Below are 16,243 nucleotides of genomic sequence, written 5' to 3' on the forward strand. Positions count from 1 at the left end.
ATCTTGGGAACTGTTAAATTCAAAGTAAGTCATACCAAAACAATGAGTGAAAGAAGGGAAAGGCAATGGGAAGAGGCCAAATAGTTGAAAAAAAAGTTCCACGTTCTCTAACATAAGACATCTTTTTTACTCAGAGAAAGATAACATACTATTGAATGAATTACACTTTATTTGCTGCAGACTGTTTTTTAACTGTACTACAGTTTCAACTACCAAAATGGTTTTATAACGCTTTATAATTACTGTGAGCACAAGAAAGTATTTTAAATAACCCTTTAATTCAATCATCGCTTCTCTTCAATTTCATTACACAGTATTATATTACTTTTTAGTACTCAGCAATGAACTGCTGCATTGTTACCAGTCTTCAGGCAGATTCCTTTAGTTTGTTTGAAACCAAGACTCTAGCTGACAATCCTACCTTTATTGGCTATTTTCCTTCTTTCTAAATGGATTTTCATTTCATACAACACCACAGCTTGGAGAAGAAAACACAGAACAGTTTTGAACATACACCACATCACATTTGATAGCCACCTTTGCTTCAACAAAAAGGCATCAGCCAAAAGGAGAAAATCTGGTTTTCTCACCTCCTTCCCCACAGAGAAGCAATTACATCTAAAATAAGAAAAATAATATCCCAGATATCTAAATACTGCCATGTCTTTTAAAAATGTATAATTTCAAATATAGATGACTATTTTTAAATTGCCCTCAATTTTAAAAATATATTAACACTTTAAACACTCAAAAGCAATTTTTCCTTAAAGCATAATACGAAATGAAATTGAAATAATTCTTAGGGTATACACAAATGAACATTCTTTATTCAACAAGCAACATCCCACTTCCACACTTCTTTGCCCAAGATATTTGTGAAGTCCCATCTTCTTTCAGACCTTCTTTCCAGGTCTGTTAATGGTCTATTCTACCTAAAAAAGTGAGAAAGAGCTAAAGCTGACATAGTGCAGGAATTTCAACAGTGGGATCCCAGACTCAGACGCATTTGTGGGAAGTCCATGAGAAACTGTATGTAAGTGGCTCTGCTGTCGTACAGCAGTAGGCTGGCAGAAGCAACAGTACTCTCATATGCGTCCTTGAAAAATACAGCTACAGTAAAGGCTACAAATATTTGTACAAGGGGGGAAAGAACAATCTATTCACGTTGTCCTACCTAAAACCACCTCCCATCCCTCCAGTGAGAAGACAGCTTCACACATATCCTGTAATTGGAAATGCGGGTGATTTTCCATTAGTGTTCAGTTTACTTATCTTCACATCTGAGCTTAGAGGCTTTATATAAAGATACTTGGCTGAACAGCTGGATGTTGACTGAAGCCTTGAAAACATACTTAATATTTGAAACAAAGAATAAAGTAAGCTTAACATGAGGTATGCAAAAGTTGTGATAATACTAAATCAACCTCCCAGCCTTGTTAGTTTGTAAATAATTGAATGTTAGCAAGTGATTCTGAAATAACTGTTCTCAGATAGACATGTTTGGGTTTAGCTGAGAAACCTTACTAGAGAAATTAACAGTTATCTAACAATGATCAACCTACGACAAAGAAAAAAAAAAACCAAACATTTGAATGGATTAAAAAAATCTGCAGACTACAGAACATCTTGTAAGGTACAAATGGTGTTCTATGACTTCATAGTTATAAGATATATTAAAGCACAAATCCTAAATAATGCACTGGGAAATAAAAACATTAATTTCTTTGGTTTTCCCTGCATGCAATTTGAATCAATTATGCTAAGAAAAAGATTTGGCAGCTATAAGACAAAACAGTGATTTGTGACTACTAGAATCAGGCACTGGCATCATTGCTATCTCTGGATAACTTACCCAATCAAAACCCTAGTATTACATAACTTATTTCATAGAAAGAGGTTTCAACCAAGAGACACGTTTGACAGACAGCATTCAATACCGGTTCTGGAGCCCCAAGCTGGCTGGTGTTCAAAGGTCTATAGTTGCAAGCCAGTACAATGGCCTTGGATAGCACTGATAGCATCTTCAAATCAAACAAAACCATCTGTTTGTGGAGGGTGGAAAAACAGCTGATCAGTACAAACAGGGAATTTCATAAGGTTACACTGTGGGCTGACTTACAGCCATTTCAAATAGATTTCAGATAGCCTACTGTAAAGTGTATTCACACTGATACAACAACTCAATGTATTTCAATAAGTAAGAATACTATGAAAAAATCAAGAGAGTTGACCCTACTTTCTTACACTACAAGTGTATCACAGAGCTTCCACATTGCTTACAGCAGTGGTGAAGTTTTCCCTCTGACTGGGTTCATTTAATTAACTCCAAGACTCTGCCAAGAGTCTACGAACAATGATGCCAGCTTTTGGTTCAGCCCCAAACCATGCAGAGTAGCGACGTGGCAAGCAGCCATCTACTGTGGCGACTGTGGAAGCAGCAAACGCCAAGATAAGCTCTGAAGCATCCATAATACAGATGGACATAAGCCATTCCAGATCAATGGAAGTATTCATCATATTAAGCTACACAACATCACTCAAGTTCAACTGCTAAGAACGGCATTTTTCTCAGGCTTTTAACCAAAATATAAAAGTGCAGTCTTCTGCCATATCACAGGCAAACCAATGACAACGGAGAGCTCCATGAGCTCACAACTAAAGAACAATTTGTAACAGGGATATACAAGACTGAGCTTGACACAGCCTCTTATTGGAAGAGACTGGGCTTGAATCCCTTCCATCACCATGCCGATGTGAGTATTCATTTTGCTCCTGTGCTTTAGTTGCAAAGAATAAAGATACTTCATATGTCTAGGCTTCAATTACTAATTGCACATGTTGAACTTTCTTTTCACTTTAAAATATTTTTGCATTAACACTTTAAATCCACAGCCTCAAAGCTTTGTAACAACATACTCATGAGAGAATCTAGTTACTAGCTTCTCTGTAACTCTCAATAAGCTCTTAGATACATTACTTATGAAGAGGTTTTCCTGTCCTTCTACTTAAGCCTGTCATTCTTTCTGTGACTATTTCTAGACACCTAAGGGAGAACAACAGGTGAAGTACTCCGTTAAGCCTCCTGAAAAAAGGATTTTTTTGTCTTTTATATCCAGTATTTGTATGGCCGCAGAGAAAGTTTATAATTTTGATTTTTAAGTACAATAGAAGTATGCGCTGTACTCTGGATGCTTGGCTCCTCAGTTTACAACAACAAAAACAAAGCATAGTAGGCCTTTTCAGTTTGCATGAGACAGATCATAGAATCAGAATAGTTTTGAGTTGGAAGGGACCATGGAAGTCATCTAGTCCAACCCCCCTGCCATGGGCAGGGACATCTTCCACTAGATCAGGTTGCCCAGAGCCCAAATCCAACCTGACCTTGAACGTTTCCAGAGATGGGGCATCTACCACCTCCCTGGGCAACCTGTTCCAGTGTTTCACCACTCTAAGCATAAAATATTTCTCCCCTATATCTAGTCTAAACCTCTCCTCTTTTAGTTTAAAGCCACTACCCCTTGCCCTATTGCTATAGGCTCTGTTAAAAAGTCTATCCCTGTCTTTCTTATAAGCCCCCTTTAGGTACTGAAAGGCCACAATCAGGGCTCCTCAGTCTTCTCTTCTCTTCTCCAGGCTGAACCCCAACTCTCTCAGCTGCTCCTCACAGGGAAGGTGTTCCAGGACTTTGATCATTTTAATGGCCCTCCTCTGGATCAACAGGTTAGATTACAGTGGTCCAAACCATGTGCCGGCTGAGGCCAGCTGCAAGGTTTGGAACTCCTTCAGGGCTGTGCCCTTCCCCTCCACAGCATCAGCCCTTTCCTATGACCTTTCAGGAGCAGCAACAGTCCAGCAGCAGTTGTTTGCAGGACTGTGACAGATCAGTGAGCAGCACCAGCTGTACAGTTTGAAACTGCTGCTCAGACAACTGTTCCTTAACTCCTTGGAGAGAAGGTGGCAAACACCTTGGTTAAATTTTGTTTCTGCCTCCCCAAAACGGATGAGAGACGACATTCTTATTCTAGACAACAATGAATGTTAATGCTGAATAGTCTTGCCTTCTGTGATAAATGAAATAAAAGAGGTAAGATGAAAGATTTACAGTATGCAAGTAATTACACATCAAGATAATTTTTATGTTCCAAACTAGAAATGAATTTAATTCAGAGTGCTAAAGCCTCCTTTCTTAAAAATAAGCCCCAACAGGGATCATGTGTTGCTCAGTTCACTGGTTGTTTAATTTGCATTTTTTGATTAATGTTGAAAGGAGCACAGGCTATACATCACAGAATGCTATTAAACTGTGTGTATTTTAAAAGATGACACCCGTTGTCTCACAACATAAAATAATCTATTATGCAGAGAGAGAAATCAAAGGACAGGACAGGAGCGGATGGGGGAGATGTTAAAAGGGCTGGTGTAAATCATGCACACGTAATGTCATTATCACACTGTCGCCAAAGGACTAATGCAGTCCTTCTCTATCTACTGGTCATGTAAGTAGGATTAAAAAAACTCATTGCCTCATATGCTAACTGTAGCACTATGTTTAATCCTGTTCCTCAAAGTTCAGGGCTTCACAAGAGCAAGAAAAATATTCAAATACTTGAAAGAATGTGCTTTGTTGTTGTTTGTTTAAATAAAGACAATCGATGAGAATCAATGTAGATCTTCAGTAAGGAAAACAAACTTTGTTGCCATTTATGAGTACCAACAAGGAAACCCAATTTGGATAACAAATACATGTGATAAAACTTTAAGTAATGTGACATGTATGCTTTTAAGAAAGGATATTTAACCAGTGGAAAAACTGTGTGTCACTGATCACACTGATGAAATCAGAAGAGAAGGTATTTCCAAAGTTTTGTGGGAGGTTAGATATAATGATCACAGCGGTTCCATCTCGGCTCATATCTAAGGATCACTTCTCATTTGTCTTGTATTTGTTTTTTTCTTTTTCCAGGTGGTGTTCACTTTAACTTTAGGAGGAATTTGTTTTCAAATACTCTTCTGAACAGAAGTATTCTCTGTTTCTGTATTCTGTAAGTATTGCTCTTCTGAATAGAAGTCTAGGGTTTGAAAAAACACATTAAGCTTAGAAAAAAATGCATTGAAACTCCATTACTGGGATTCTGAGAATAAACCAGTCTTCCATGAAGTTAACAGACTACATTCCTTCTTGCAAAGGATGAAAAAAACCCACATCCAAAAGGTGTCTCATGAAAGTAAGCACACAGGAAACTGAATCCACCACCTACCATCATCAATACTTTATTACTGAAGCCCACAACAGATGAAGTCACATTGGACTACTATCCAGGGCCCCACACAACTATCAGATCAACTCACCTCCCAGTTCTGATTTTGAAGACACACAAGCAAAAGCAGCTTAAAAGCGACAGCAAGATAGAACAGCGTTTAAGAATGCTACACATACTTTAAATGCCTTCCTTCCTATAACTGGTGATGCTTTCAAGGAGAGTCCATATCCAGTCTTGCAGAAAAGTATATCCATCAAACATACCTGAAGAAGTTTATTTGTGTATTATCATAAAATTCTGCAAATACCTTTGTCCCCAGTTGAAGTACTCACAAAAATTACTCACATGCCTCTAACCATCGGACACTTTTATAACAGCTGTAAGATACAAAGAAAAATAAGAAGATAACTGGTGGTTCCTGAGAAAACCAGCTCCCTATTTAATGCCAGGAGAAATACAGAGTAATCCTTCCATCTCTCATTCTTGTAATCCATATAAAAGGAAGGTTACTCCTAAACAGAAGTAAGTATAGAGAACTGGAGATTCAACAGAATGGCAACCCCATCTTGGAAAAGTATGCAAAAATGTTGTGTAATTTAGTCTAATAAAAACAAAAGCTGAAAGCATACAAACACCAACAAAGGCTTGATCCCATCACAGCCTAACCTCATGTATTTGCTGGCCAGGTGTCCCTTCCTTTTGTTTTTACTTTGAGGACCTGAGCACTAGAAAAATGAGCACTTTGTTTATAAAACAAAACACAATGGAGATATGTTCTCTACAGAACTTCAGAATAAACAAACAAACACAATCTTTAGAACAATATATTTCATAAAAGACAGTGATAAAAAAGTACAAACATTTTAATGAACAACAAAAAAAAAACCAAAATTATGACAGTACACAAGAAATCCTCAGCATTTGTTTCAGTGCATTCTTCATTAAGCCTATCTTACATATGTCTACAAATAAAATAATCTTAAGTACACTTCCTCTTGCTGATATGCAACGGATCCTTTTAACATTTTTAAATAACTGGCTCACTCATAACCCACTACAATATAGTCATTAGTAAACATAATGATAGAAAAATAGACTTGCAAGATCCAAGAAAAAGGACATTTTGCACTTGCTTTTCAGTATACTGTCTATTGCAAAATGGATTTTTTATTTTATATTCAACTACTTAAATCTGAAATACAGCAAATGGGCTTAAGAGTATCTTAGCATATCAACCAGATTCCACTGTTAATATTTCTGTAATGTTTTACTTGTTAATTTGCAAGACCTTCACAATCTTGTAATACTCCCTCTTTCTTCTCCCCCCATGTTAACTCCTTGAAGAGAAGTCCTTAATTTGCCTTGTCAGCAAGGTAAAAGCCAATGTGATTGGCTTCTCTCTACATTTTAGATCAAACATGAAAATATCAAAAAGGAATGTGCACAACTCTTAGTTCTGCATCACATTTATTTTGTTTGAAGGCACTGTCTATGTTAAAATTCACTACAGAATAGTACTGAGTTCAAACAGGTAGTATACAAACACTATTTTGATGTAATTTAAGATGGCAAGTTTTAAATCTTCCCAACAAAGTGATAAAAGGTACTTAGAGAATAGTGTTGGTTAACAATTCATAATGTAACAGACATCACTTTGGGGCACCTAAAATGTAAACTTTTTAAGAACTCAGCTATATGTCATAATCCATTCACATACTGGTTAAGTGATATTTTTCTAAGACCATACATGATTAATCACTTAGAGCTGTAAAGTTATATTACGTCAGCCACAGCATATGTGTAATACAGTATGTATATACGTATGTATACATATATACGCATTAGAATTTTTTAAAATTGCACATCAGTTTCACAGAATGCCTAACAAATGGGCACAAAAGCATGCTTCAGAAAACAGTAGAGACCTACAGTACCAAAGGATGTTTCATAATCATAGGTGTTAAATTGTAGGTGAACTTGTATTGAAAACCAGAAATAACTTCAAAATTACATCAGGGATTTAAAAAATTATCCAACAGTTCTTAAAGAATTGTATAAGTCTGTTAAAATAAGACTAATTTTATTTTGAAGATATAATTGTTCATACAGTATATTAATTATCTCCCCTTTATCCATATACTTCAGAATATTCTATACACTCAGTTATAGAAAAATATATCAGGAAGTTATCAAACCACTTAAGCATGCTTTTGAAGGATGTTTTGTTAACTTTTTGTTATTTTCATTGCATTATTTCATTCCTAAAGCGTATTGGATTAACTGGTAGATTTTAAGGTAATTCCAATAACGTTGAAAATATCCCTTACAATTGTTCTTAACTACTTAAATTAAATGATTATACTTCTACTAAATATTTAGGATATCTATAACTAAGCTCATGACTTTACTGAAGAATGGCTAAGGGCAAAATTTGCTGCTGGGATGTCAAAGAAATAAGAGATGTTCATGGCAAACAAACTCAAATATACAAAGCACCACAACATCTGTGGCAGCAATTCAGGAAACCAACACATAGGAATGAGTTAAAGTTAGTATTCTTTGTCAACACTCTTACAGAACACTCTATGGATAAACAATCCTTATTATATACTGCTTTCCCTTGTTCATGGGAGCAGAAGTCAGTCTTTGGTTCCTAAAGAGTTGAGTAACTATGACAAACAAAACAGTTTAGTATATCTTGGTCAATATCTTTGCATTTAACATAGAAAATAAATGATCTGGTCCTTTTCCTTAGTATTAACAAGGGATTTAAAAAAATATTAGGAAAAGATAATAACGCTTAGCAGTGCCATACTTTTAGGTAGCATAACATTACAAGCAAACAGAAAATAAGAAGATATGTTTTTCACTGTAAGCCAAGGAAAGAGGCTAGTTATTCATACATGTAACACCACAAAAAGAGAGAAACAGACAGGACCAATCCTCAGTGGGACTGCACAACCTCAATCTCATTGAAAGTCATCGATTTGAGGATACTAAGCGCATCATAGAAGCACTCCGCACTCTACCAGGATAGGCCCTTAAATAGCTATATTGGTTCATGTTATGGGTGGAATTTTAAAAAGCACTTGGGACTGGCCTGCCTTCCGTTCTGCTTATGTCATGAGCAGAACAGTTTGACCAACACCATGGTTCTGAAAATCCCACACTGCGTTAGAACTATGTTTTATTATTTTCTTAAAAATCTAACTTTAATATTCTTCCAATGAAGACACATTTTTGGCTCTTCTGATTTTGGAGGAATAAAAGTGCTGTTTACTAGGATTTTAAAAAAAAAAAAAAAAAAAGAACAATACTGAAATACTGTACGCACCCAGACACATTGTTTTAGGCATTAAAATCCCTGACATTTACACTAGTGGCACACTTGGAAACAGTTAGAGTTCCTGTAGATCATAATACACAATAACTGCAAGATTTTCCATAATAAACATGCAATATGCATATAAATAGGATTTAGATGACAGGCAGGGTATCATACAATTTTTCTGGTAATAAATAAAATTAAAAGCTTTCTTTCTAGCAAGTTCATCTATGAAATTGATTCTTCTATATAGATATGCAGGAGGCCTAGAGCTCAAAACTAGTATAACAGTTTACAGTCATAGCTGGCCAACAATTAATATTTCCTTCATTTCACATAAGGTATAACCTTTTTTTAAGCATACTTACATTTTACGCTTGTTCTTTCATGCTAATAAAAACATTCCTATAGACTTCAAACGAGAACACACTCAAACACATACTGAAGCATAAAATATTGAGCAATTTGAAAGCAATATACACACATTAATTTACATCACATATTTACAAAACACATTTTAAAAAGAAACAAAATGCATTCATTTAAATATGGGAGGTAGGGGGGCAGTTTAGTATAAAAAAAAAATTCCTGGAAGAAGAGCCCTCTGTCCCTACTTCCAGAGAAGCTACAAGTCTGTTTTCTGCAGTTTATTTGAACGGTAAAAATAAAGAATACGAAGAATGAAGGCTTGAACAGTAGTCTCATGCTGTAAACATCTGAGTGGTAGCTGCTGGCTTTTCTTTCAGAACAAAAGGTATGGTACACACAATCACTTTACTTCTCATCCCAAATACACATCATCAATCCTAAACTGATGTTTCTTGGTTTGGTTTTGTTTTACAGTGTCTATTAGTAGCTTCCAGTGTTAAAAGTTTATTCTTGTAGGGTAGCTTGTCATTCCACTTCCATCAATAGTCTCTAACTGGAGCAAGTTCTGGTATGAGATTAACAGTTATATTTTTATACAATCTACTGACAAGTATTTTAGGAGTATATATTAAATTGTTCAACCCATCAATATACTGACGCTCTCTGGAATACCTCAGAAGTTTATATCTGCAGAGGGAGTTGGAAGAAGAAAACATGAGAAAGATTTGCAAAAAAAAAAAAAACAATTCAATTCATGTTAGAGATGATACTGTAACAGTAATTTCATTTTGAAATACGCTCTAAATTCTGAAACTACCACTCAGCCTTTTGAAATTAACAAATTACCTACCTAAGCTTTAAAAACAAGTCTGTTTCTGTTTTTTTAATACACTTAGATTCTATGTTCACGTATACAAGTTAACATTAAGACTAAATAACAAAGAAGACATTTATTATGTGTACTTTTTACGTTTCCAAAGTAAACTGATTTTTAAAGAACATTCAACTTTTTACGTTCTTTTGCTATAAAACTCAACAATGGAACTTGGAGAAGATTTAGGAACCCTCACTGTTCATCATTATATATTGAAATGTCTGAATTGGTTTCCATTTCATCCTTGAGACTCCTGCATTTGCAAACATATAAATTTGAGATCATTAAAAAACCCCAGTTCTTCCCCTCCTCCCCCTCCCCTAGATTACTGATACATACATTTTAGTTTTGTATCACATATTTACTCATGTCTACTGTACGTGTCTATTTAAAAATTATGGATAAAAGCAGAAAATACAGATGTTCCCAGAGACACCCATTGATAACAGAATTGAGCAATATTTTTAATAATCCAAAACTACACACCATAAACCTTTTATTTTGCATTTTACATTCTAATTTTTAGGTGCAGCTCATCTGCTGCATTCTGGTTGCTATTCCAATCTAGAGCAGCCAAAACCCACTAGCCAGTAAAGTGTTTTGCATCTCTGTAGCAAAAAAAAGGAACCCCGAAAGAAAAAGTTCATGTCAATGCAAGCCAGAAATGATAAGACGTGTATCTCAGAAAAGAATGAAATATGATGCAAGAAACCAGTCCCTGAGGAGTGTTAAAGTCTCTTTTCATGCAGGAGTCATTTCACTTAGCTGTACTGCTTCCTTTTGCAGAATATCCAAATGAACCAACTAATGGCACTCTGCCAGTACTAACGCCCAAACTATTAAGGAACAATAACATTCTGCATCAGAGATTATGACAATAATATCTTCTGACACAGAAACTCAGTCTCTCTCTCATGGTTAAATAAGAAATAGATGAACACCAAACATAATGTGTTTAAGAAAATACAAAGTTTAGCACTAAAGAGGGAATAACACGGATAAGTACTGACTGTTTATTTGCATGTGTGTAAGATTTGCAGGTATGTAAGAAAAAATTTTACATTTTTAGCTCAGTTCCGTTTTTCTTACCGTCCTAAAAACTGGACTTCACCCCTGTGATGATGAGGAATGGATTTGTACTTCCCTAAATCTCCCTCTGGTCTTGTTACGTTGTATCCAGCATAGTGAACCCTACAGTATAATACAGAAACATTTGTATTAAGAGTATTAAAAAGATGTTTTTACAAATTACAGCAAAAGTGAAAAATAAGCATCAAATCTTTTAAGGCTAAGTCTTTGTTTTCACTGACATTCTCTCCCTAAAAAACCTAAAACATTCCTAATCCAACAACTTAAAAAGCTGGCAAAACCAATAAAGTATGAAAAAATAATAATTTGATATTCAGCATTTTCTGTTCTGTTGTTAAACACTATAGCATAAAAATACAAAAACAATTAGGAAAAAGAATAAAAACATACAAACTCTTCCTTTAAAATGCAACGCTTTATATATAAACTCATTCAGACACTTAGTTTCAACAGTTCTCCCAGAACACTTTACAGTTCTCCCCTGTGAGCAGTTAGTGATACATTGTTGTCCATCACCCAATTTGTGACAACCAATATAGTCATAAATTAACCTCTCTCTCAAACACTGCTCCTACCATAGGAAAGATACTTAAACTCACGCTTACTCTACATGTCTGTGGGATGGTATTCCATAACACCAGCAGCAAGAGAGACATAAATTAAAATTAAAAAGCAATGCACAGAAGACTAGAAGGAATAAGACTAAATATGCTTCATACTGTTACCTGTTGTTTTATCCGTTCTTGGTTACACGATGTATCTCTTAAAAGCCTGTTAACTCTCCCCAGGCCAAGAAAAAAGAACATCATACTTATCCCTTCAAATTATACAGTCCGATATTTCTGAAGTGAGCTCTTTAGAAATGTTAGAAGTTGTTAATTTCGAACAAATTTTAAAAGGTAACAACTGAAAGTAAAAACACCTAATTGCTCTCAAGGGGTGAATGAACAATGACAAAGAGATGAGCAATGAACACTCACCTGTTCCAAAGATCATCATCTTCTCCACCCCATCCCCAAAAGGCATTTGGAAACCCATTGATCTTCTTGAATTGTTCCACTGTCAGTCCACTCACACCACCAAAGAACTCATTGTACGGAAGACTGAAAACAAAAGACAAATTCTGTATTATTAACTGAACATGGGTAGGTAGCCCTCTCTCTGAACAATATCTTCCAAAAAACCAAGAAGAACATGTGTAGCAAGCAATAAGCCACAGCTTTATGTGAAGTGATTAGAAGTGTCATCAGACAAAGGAAAAGGAAATGAAACACCATTAATGTAAAATGGCAGAAGGTAAGGAGGTAACAAAACTGCAGGACGCACTACATTCATCAAATTTCAATAGAGACTGAATACAAGATAAAAGTGGTGCAGCAGGAAGAAAATCTGTTTAAAAAGCAGTACACAGCAAAAATAATTTTCTCATAAACATACAATTTAAGACATTTTTCCTGGAGTATTTTGATGCAGATTATCTGCTTATCTTTGTTAACAGCCACCACAAAGGCTTATGAAGCCAGAAGAGTTTTCTAATAAGCAAGGTTTTTCCCCCTTGAGACATATAGCCATCTTTTTTTTTTTGTAAGATCAACCTCACTGCAAAAAGTTCAGCACTGAAAATTATAAATACTATATTCAAATTAGCAACATATCAAATGTAGACACTAAACTTAAATCTTCCTTTTAATAACCAGATATTCATTTATATAAATATCATGGTAGGAGGCTGTTTTATTGGTTTCACCTACTGTATATACTGTCACAAAATTCATACACACTGTAAGAATGTTTCTGGGTCTTTAAGAAACAATGCTAAATTAGCTAAAGCTAATTACTTACATGTACATGTATTTGTCGAGCTTTGCTGCAAAATGGCGTGGCATTTCTCCACATCCATAATAATTTCGGTCATTTTCAGGTAAGTGATCCACATCATGAAATATTATGCAGTCCCAGACAGCATCCTTCATAGCCTCTTTGAAGCCAACATTAAAGAGCATTGCACGATTAAAAGGTTGTGTACCTGTCTTCAAACAGAAAACAAAAGAAACATTGCAAGAACCAAGGAGAGACAAAATTTCAATACTATGAGAAATACATCCTCTATAACATTAAAAAAAAAAAACCAAACCAACTTGGACAAAGATGCCTGCTATTCCTCTAGCTAAGCAGAGCAATAGCTCTGGTTAGCATCAACTACATCAACTGTATTTTGTGAATTAAAAAGTCTCAATGTTCTCCCCTCTTACACAAAACTTAATAGCACTAGCAATTTATAGCACTAGTAAGTGACGTATCAAAACAGGTGGTTTGGACTAATGCAGCATGATAGTACCAGTTAAGAAATACTGATATAAACTAAGAAAGAAACAAAGTTTCGTTTCTTGTTAAAACAGTCAACCATTGAAAAACTTCTGATGCTGTGAAAACACTTGCAACTTGGTTACGTATTTAAACTAACCTTATATTAGAACTTGCTTCCAATTTCTTAGAAACTTTAATAAAGTCAGATTCAATTAGTTTTTAAATTCCAGTACAACCTAAATCTCCTCATGTCCATTTTGAACAAACAAGAGAAAACCTTTTGATACAGCAAATGCATCCTACATGGGTTTTTAAAGTTACAGTTCAGAGGATCTTTTTGGTTTCTGCAAATTTTTCACTTTGTCACCTGAAAATATTGTGTTATGTAAAGTCCTGTAATTTCTTTAGGGAACTAGCTATCTACTACAGCTACACATCTGAACTACTTAATTTTTTCATTCTGGCTTGCCCAAACAACTTTTTTTTAATTGTTTTTTCCTCCATATCCATTCCTCTGTTTCCAAAGAGACCCCCTAGCCAAGGTACTAGCTGTTGGCAATTTTATATCATTAATGCCTCCACTATATTTCACATATATTAACTGGACATGATACACTTTAATACTACTGTCTTCAGCTGGATTTCAGTGAGCATGTGTTGTAAATGCCTTCTGTAAATGACCATTTCCAATTCCAACGCAGAATTTATTTCTTTTTTTCCTTGAAAACTTAAAGACAAATGATTCAAAGAGGCCATGTTAAGACCTATAAAATATCAGCCCATAAAGAAAAGCAACATGTATCTGGTCACTGCTTGAACCACAGAATGGAGCTGAATTTTCCCTCTTCTTCAAAGAATTAGAACAGCGGAGTAACAATTTTTTAAATCTGGATTCATCCAAATATTAAAAATATAAAATCCCTTTTAGTAAAGAATCTTGAAGAGTCACTTTTCAAGTAAATGCTGTTACCTGTTCAACAACATAGAAGGCAAATTCCAGCCGCTGTTTCTGCAACATAGGTATCAGATGACGGAAAAAAATTGGAAGATGCTCATGGCGATTCCGAAAAGGAATAAGGATCGCCACCTTCAAAAAATGAGATATAGATATTAAGCTATTATGTTAGCATTTTAAAATTTTAATTTTTCAATACAATCAAGTCTCTCATGGCTTACATGGGCTTTTCAACTTTTGCATTTAAAATAGCTTGATGTTTCACGTTCTTGTTCCCACTAGGAAAGTCTGTTGCAATTTTGCTCAAAAAATTAAAAAAAAAAATCTGAGTAAAATATAAATAAGATTTTCCTTTCATGTTCACTTGCTTCTAATTATACATTAAGCAATATACACATAGGACAAGTTTGCAGACATATAGAATATAAGACAGTAGTTAGTAACAACAGTTAGTTAATAAACCTTTAGAAGTTCTCGACAATCCATTGCAAGTTTTTCTTCAAGTTTTAGTCTCTTCTCGACCACGGATAGCATAATACATATATACTCTAACACACTACATATTATACAAAATACATAAGACTAAAAGGCTGAGGGCTTGCAATTGTAAACTATTGTCATATACCAACAAAAAACAAAACAAAACAAAACAAAACAAACAAACAAAAAAAACCACCTCCAAAAAACAATAAAAGCAGCATCTCACCTTCCATCGTGGCTTACAGTCTTTTGGTTTCCAGTGTCCTCCTGGTTTAATGTCTGAATCTTTTGAAAAAAGTTGCTGAATTTCATCAAAACTAATTTCACTCATATTGACATCAATAAGGCCTCCTAAATAGAGGAAAAAAAATTTATTAATTTCAATTAAGACAACAGATCTAACACTACAAGGTATACTATAGACAAATACCATCAGAAATTTGTATTTACGCTACCTACAGATAGAAAAGAAACAACTTATACTATCATCTTAATATTCAGTTTTTACAGAATGAATTTCAATATTTCCCAATATAAACATTCCTTCAATAACAAGCAAAGTAATTTGAATTCTGTATCTTCTCCAGAAAATTAAGTAATCTTTCACTTCAAGTACCACTGTTAACAATTCCACATCTGAACTGATACTCAAATTTCAGGTGTCTTCCCATCTGCACTTCCACAAAAAAAGAAAATGCATCATCATTACACTCAACAAAATTCCTCAATTTAAATTCTAGATAATTACACACATTTCATGTAAAGCCTTCATCTGTTAATTCACCACTGTCTGCATCAAACCAATCTATAGCGAGTGGCTGGATTTGAGAATTACCGCTGATAAAACTAATTAGCCCAACAGGGAAAGCATTCGCAAATGGCTATGGTTTAGAGTGGAATTCTGCAAGATATTGAACAAAGACCACAATATGGCAGCAAAAAAAATCAGATTAGTACTTATTATGAGAAAATATTTACACTTAGTTGAAAGCTAAAAGTTGTCTGTCATTAGCTTATGCATGTGTATCAATTTCAAAACTGGAAGCAAATATTCATAGCAAATACTCTACCCTCAAAAGCAGAAGTAGAAGGAATCAAGAAAACCTGGGGAGAAGAATAATGTAACATTCATTAACCAGAAGCTCAAGCTGTTCTTGAGCTCTGCTATGCTAGATCATCAAACAAAAATCATACAATAGCTACCTGACAGACATCATAAAATAGTCTACTTTTTTTTTTTTTTTTTGTCTAAATAGTTAAGTCTTTTGGTGAGGGCTGGAATTGTAAAGTCAACGAACGAAATTATTCCCATCTTCTGTGATTCTGCCCTGTGCCCATACCCAAAAGATCCTATTTGTGTCCAAAAGATTTTTTCATATTGTAACACTAAATTGACTAGCTATCTAGATTTTTTTGAAAGACTGATATTTTTGGAGGATACTATTGTTTTCAGAAGAAGGCAGAAGATACCACAAGAACTATTTTAGTTTTGTATATGATTAAATGCAGAACTACTTGTAAATGTAAGAGGTAACTTTAAAAAAAGGGAATATGATAGTGTGGTGGGTTAGCCCTTGGCTCGG

At 34.8% G+C, this 16,243-nt stretch overlaps 1 protein-coding gene across 1 annotated transcript; it reads right to left on the reverse strand.

Moving 5' to 3' along the window:
* Positions 1-8,916: 8,916 nt before the first annotated feature.
* On the reverse strand, positions 8,917-15,011 carry B4GALT6 (UDP-Gal:betaGlcNAc beta 1,4- galactosyltransferase, polypeptide 6; the record flags this gene model as incomplete). The annotated part of the gene is made up of 6 exons (XM_010081163.1): positions 8,917-9,642; positions 10,919-11,020; positions 11,899-12,021; positions 12,761-12,948; positions 14,196-14,312; positions 14,887-15,011. Coding segments are annotated over 6 exons (803 nt in total), but the record flags the coding sequence as incomplete, so codon positions are not given.
* Positions 15,012-16,243: the final 1,232 nt, after the last annotated feature.

Source organism: Pterocles gutturalis, unplaced genomic scaffold (genome assembly GCF_000699245.1).
Source record: "Pterocles gutturalis isolate BGI_N339 unplaced genomic scaffold, ASM69924v1 scaffold10294, whole genome shotgun sequence".
Lineage (NCBI taxonomy): Eukaryota > Metazoa > Chordata > Aves > Pterocliformes > Pteroclidae > Pterocles > Pterocles gutturalis.